Here is a 4,955-nt window from a genome sequence, read left to right as displayed (position 1 = left end):
TATATATAATAATTATTATTATTTATTTATTTTTTACCTCTGTCATTACTTATTTGCTACGTGTGGAATTGTGGAAACATTACTCTCTCCATTATACATTTTGTGCACTGTTCGTCATCCCGATTATCTGCAAAGTGTAAAGCTGTGTACAGTTTTTAACATAAGACAATTACCATCCTTAGCATATTTGCAGGGGTTGGTTGGACATTGAGCCTCAGTTCATTATGTCTGTTCACAATAAATTTCTTGATGTCCTCATTCTCACATGAGTACTTGGAAAAGAATTCATCCTGGAATATAGATAAGAAATGTTTCACTGTCAGAATGAGAGATAATTAATATTTACTGAGCTTCACTTACTTACCATCAGATATGGTCTCCGAATGCCTTAGAAAGAATTAAAAACAATTGCACTTAAACGTTTTCCAGTTAAAAGTTTTTCAGTAAAACTTTAATTGTAAATCATCACATTGTGTTCTGTCTCAAATGTCACTTAATACAAAAGACATACCTCCTAAGACCCAGTCTATGTGGGCAATATGGCAACTTGCTGACTCAACAAGATCCACAGGCAGTGCCAACTCACCAAGAAGTAGGATTCAATGTAGTTGTATTCCCATTCAGCAATGTATAATATGTTTGTCATGCTTTTTTGTAGGTGAAAATACATTACTATTTTAAGGTCTATTTACTCAGCGAAGCTGAAACATAAACTATCCCTGAGCATGTAAAGGCTGGGCTTATCTAACAACGGCTGTTGGTAAGAGGCATCCTATGATGAGCAATAGGTGAAAAGTGGTCTATGTCTGCAAAGGGTGGGGTTGAATCTCAGACACTCTTGATCAGAGTGCATGTTGGGTGCTGCAAGATGTAGCCTGGGGCACTACTAAATTGTGCAGCTCAGAATCCCTTGGTGGTGTCTATATGAAGAGAGTATGTAATGATTCCATGTTCCATTTAACATATGACCTTCTGAGCCTGATTAGAAGTTTCCCACTCTTCTCCCCGGAAGTTCCGGTATTGGAGGTAAGTATCAGAGCATTTGGGGGAGTATGAGTACTTGCCTATATACTCGGTATCGGCACCGATACCGGTACTAGTATCGGTATTGGTGCATCCCTACTGGATAGTGAGGAACATCTACAGTATAATGGACTTGAATGGTAGATATTGAGGACCATTAATGATGGAGTTTCGTTGCGTCAAAATGACATTAGGGGGAACAAAAATGACAGTCTGCAGAAGATGAAAAAAAAAAAGCCTGAGGTTCCCCCCCAATTCATACCAGACCCTTTAAGTCTGGTAGGAATGTTAGGAGAATGCCAATTCAAAAGCAAAGGGAAAAAAAAAAAACTTTAAACCTGACTAGCCCTGGAATTGAACCTAGAACCTTAGCAATGGCTAGCCTGTGTTTTAACCACTACTCTATAGCCTCTGTACTGTAAGTATGGATGTGTGGCTTCCTAATGTCATTCTGCTGCAACGAAATACGTCCAATAACGAATTTCGGGAAATCGGGAATTTCGGATTCGTTTGCATTCGTCTTAGCTGTAATTCGGAATTCGGATGCATCCGAATCTCCGAATTTCTGAAAATTCGTCCAAAACGAATTTCGGAACGAACCGAATCGCACATGTCTAGTACTGATGGTATAAGCAATATAGGGTAATTGTATCACTGAATAGTATAGTGAATTGTCGATAAGGGTGTTCTTTACAGGAGAAAAAATAAAACACATGCAAGTAAATAGTGGGAATACAAAGAACTACTTGCAAGAAATTCACCATCATAAACTTACCTGACAAACAGATTCTTGAAAGGATAGGATCAAAAACAAAGAGGAAAATGAAAGGGATGCCAACAGGTTCATCTGCAGGCACAAAAAAATATAATAAATAATTGCTTTAAATGTTACTTGATAAGTCATTTATATGTTGTATACAGAGAAACTGGGACATGTCAATAAACAGAGGAGGGGAGCCTTCAACACAACGTTTCACTCCCATAAAATGCTATTTTTAAACCCTTACCCCAAGAGTTTTACCATAATTGGCCAAACACACACACAGTTAACACATGTCATAGACTTTAAGTGAACCAAGTCAATTGGATCATGTAATCAGAGCAGGTTAGTTACATTGTCATTGTCATCCTCCCACTGCAGGAGGAAGAAGAAGGCAAAGAGGACCCACCGGTGGACATTTGTAAAAAAAGGTATCTATTTTTTTTTTTTTAAAGCTGCAGTAGTATCTTATGGGGGTAGGAAAAGAAAGGTGGAAACCCAACTCCCTTGTTGGGATTTAAATTTGCATTTGCTCTTACCCCTTCACTACCTCAGACTGACTGACATCAGAGAAGAAAGAATAACCACCCTCTTGTACGAGGCCTACTGACTTAGTCCTTAGCAAAGGGCTGCTGCAGACACATACACTGAGTGGCCAGATTATTATGACCACCCCATCAGTACTTCGTTGGGCCGCCTCGTGACTCCACGAGATGATGAAAGGTGATGCAAGAATCTGACACGGCACTGTTGCCCTTCTGTTGTCTTGTACCAGTCTTGCCACTCTCCGTTCTGCCCTAACATTGATTAGTCGCTGACGGCCACAATTTGCACGTTCAGACCCAGATTTTCCGCTGACAGTCCGGTCTTTAAACACTCTAACAATGAGCCCCTCTTGAAAATTTAACGAATTATGCTGTTTTGCTGATACTCGCTCCATGGCTCCGAGCGCCAACAATCATCCGACGCTCAAAGGCTGTTAAATCTCGTTGTTTCCCCGTATCTTCAGAAATCACTTCTACTGTCGTGGTAAACAACCTGCTTCCCTATTTATAATGGTCTGGCCCTCTAGAAACTTCAGCGCCAAATTATAGCTAATTTGGCTACAAACGTCAGGTGGTCATAATAAACTGGCCACTCAGTGTATATACAATGTATCTTACAACACTTCATGTGAGCACCATCATATACCACAACCTAGCTGACATATCAGAAAGTGACTTCAAAGGAAATATGAGATTTCCCTAAAGAATTGTACAGGAATCCCATTTGCACTAAGACCCACCCCATTTCAGGGTCATGGCTAGAACATGTTGCTGCAGCACCACTTCACACATTGGGGAAAATAAATCAAATGTTATTCTGGGTCCGCGGCAATTTAATCTTTTTTCCTGGTTCAGATCTATTCTGCATAGGAGTTACAAGAGGCCACACTCGGGCAAAATTGAAAGCGACACTAAACACAAGAGGCAAATCTTAAAAATGTATTCATGCACTCTAACTATGAACAACAATGTATCTTATTTGTGTATCACTCGGCTGTAGATCCTCCAATCATCTCTGAATTGGTGCTGACACTGTACTTCCTTTTGGAGGGGGGCTACTTTTGTTCCCCATGGTCCCTGTGTGTGTTGGAAAGTAGTCACCGGGGGGCGCATGCTCGCGGCTGATGACGGAGGTAGCCTTCTGAGACGGCTCCGCAACTCACCCAGGCAATCCCGCTCGTAATACGGAAGTCCGCCCTACACACCCGCAATTTTACCCCAGCCGACGATCGGAATCCTCCCGGCATTGGAACATGTCGTCCTCGGCGACCAAATCCTCACAGAAGGGGAAACAACAGCCGATAACAGAGGCGATGGCAAGAGCTGCAGCCAAGATGGCGCCCGCGGCCCGCTCTCATGAGGTAAACCGCACAGCCTCAGTGTCCAGCAGTGACATGGACGAGGGGGATCTTGATCTACATGAAGGGGACAGACCCCGCAAAAGATCTCAGACGGCCCTTTTACAAAGATTCGACACTATGCTACAGAAAGCACTTCAATCCACCTCAAAACAAATCACTGACAGGCTGCTTAAGGAGATCAGAGACATAGGCCACCGCACAGCAGCGTTGGAAGACAAGTGCGATGAATTTAAAACAGAGTTATCCACATTTAATGGGGACATAGAGTCCCTCCGTGAGGAAAATTTACAACTCACATCCAAGCTTGAGGATTTAGAAAACAGGTCCAGACGCTCTAACCTTCGCATCCGCGGGCTGCCAGAACATATAGTGGATCTGCACTCCACAGTTACAGCGCTCTTTCAGGAGCTGGCCCCTGACATACCTATGGAGCGATTGGAGATAGAGAGGACCCACCGAACTCTGACCCGCAGACGCCCAGATGGACCACCCAGAGACATTCTGGTCAAACTACACTATTACCGTACTAAAGAGGCCCTAGCTACGGCTGCCAGGGCCAAAGCGCAACAAGGCCCACTGTCATTCCAGAACCACGAATACCAGGTGTTTGCGGACCTGGCCCCTTCAACTATAACCAAAAGAAGGTCCTTACGCCCCTGCCTTGATGTTCTCTCCAAACATCACATCCCATACAAATGGGGATTTCCCTTCCGGCTGCTATTCTCCCATGGGGGTAAACACCACTCCTGCACCACATTGGAAGAGACTCAACGCAAATTGGCCGAACTAGGCCTAGAAGATCCACACTCTATGCATCTGGACCCCCAACACTCCCCCGCTCTCTCCTCCAAGCGGTCCAGAAGTGACTCAGACCAAAACCACTCTGGAGAGTCACGCCGCCCTGCGGTCAAGATGTCTACCAAAAACCCCTCGACACGCTGATATATCCTCGGTACCTGATGCCCGGCTGTCCGCTGTCGTTCGCCGCGAGATGAGCCAAGAGAAGGTTGTGACCCTATTCAGAAGTTTACCCCGTGGAGACCCCTTTCTCTTAGTCTCCAGGAGACCGATACAAGCACTGTTTCAAGTGAAGGACTTTGCAGTCTATGTCCAGGACTTCCGGGTCGCCATGACAAATTTTTGGCCCTCAGGGCAAGATGCTTCGACGCCTGACACTGCTCGAAGAAATACCCCTCCCCACATCCCCTCTCATCACAACATAGACCAGCTCAACTTTAACATCTCGCAGTTTCTACCAGCTGATCT

General features: G+C 44.2%; 1 protein-coding gene across 1 annotated transcript in view; it reads right to left on the bottom strand.

The window, feature by feature from the left end:
• Positions 1-3,575, bottom strand: part of LOC108800582 (cysteine-rich venom protein LEI1-like) — a 14,042-nt gene extending 10,467 nt beyond the window's left edge. The window contains exons 1-3 of the mRNA XM_018572563.1: positions 3,492-3,575; positions 1,799-1,870; positions 174-290 (exon numbers count right to left, since the gene is read on the bottom strand). Of these exons, the coding sequence (XP_018428065.1) occupies positions 174-290; positions 1,799-1,870; positions 3,492-3,575 (273 nt within the window). The remainder of the gene's footprint in view (positions 1-173; positions 291-1,798; positions 1,871-3,491) is intronic.
• Between the last annotated feature and the right edge of the window lie 1,380 nt (positions 3,576-4,955).

Source organism: Nanorana parkeri, unplaced genomic scaffold (genome assembly GCF_000935625.1).
Source record: "Nanorana parkeri isolate BGI_ZX_2015 unplaced genomic scaffold, ASM93562v1 scaffold2072, whole genome shotgun sequence".
Taxonomy (NCBI): Eukaryota; Metazoa; Chordata; class Amphibia; order Anura; family Dicroglossidae; genus Nanorana; species Nanorana parkeri.
This window is presented reverse-complemented; position numbering and strand designations above follow the sequence as displayed.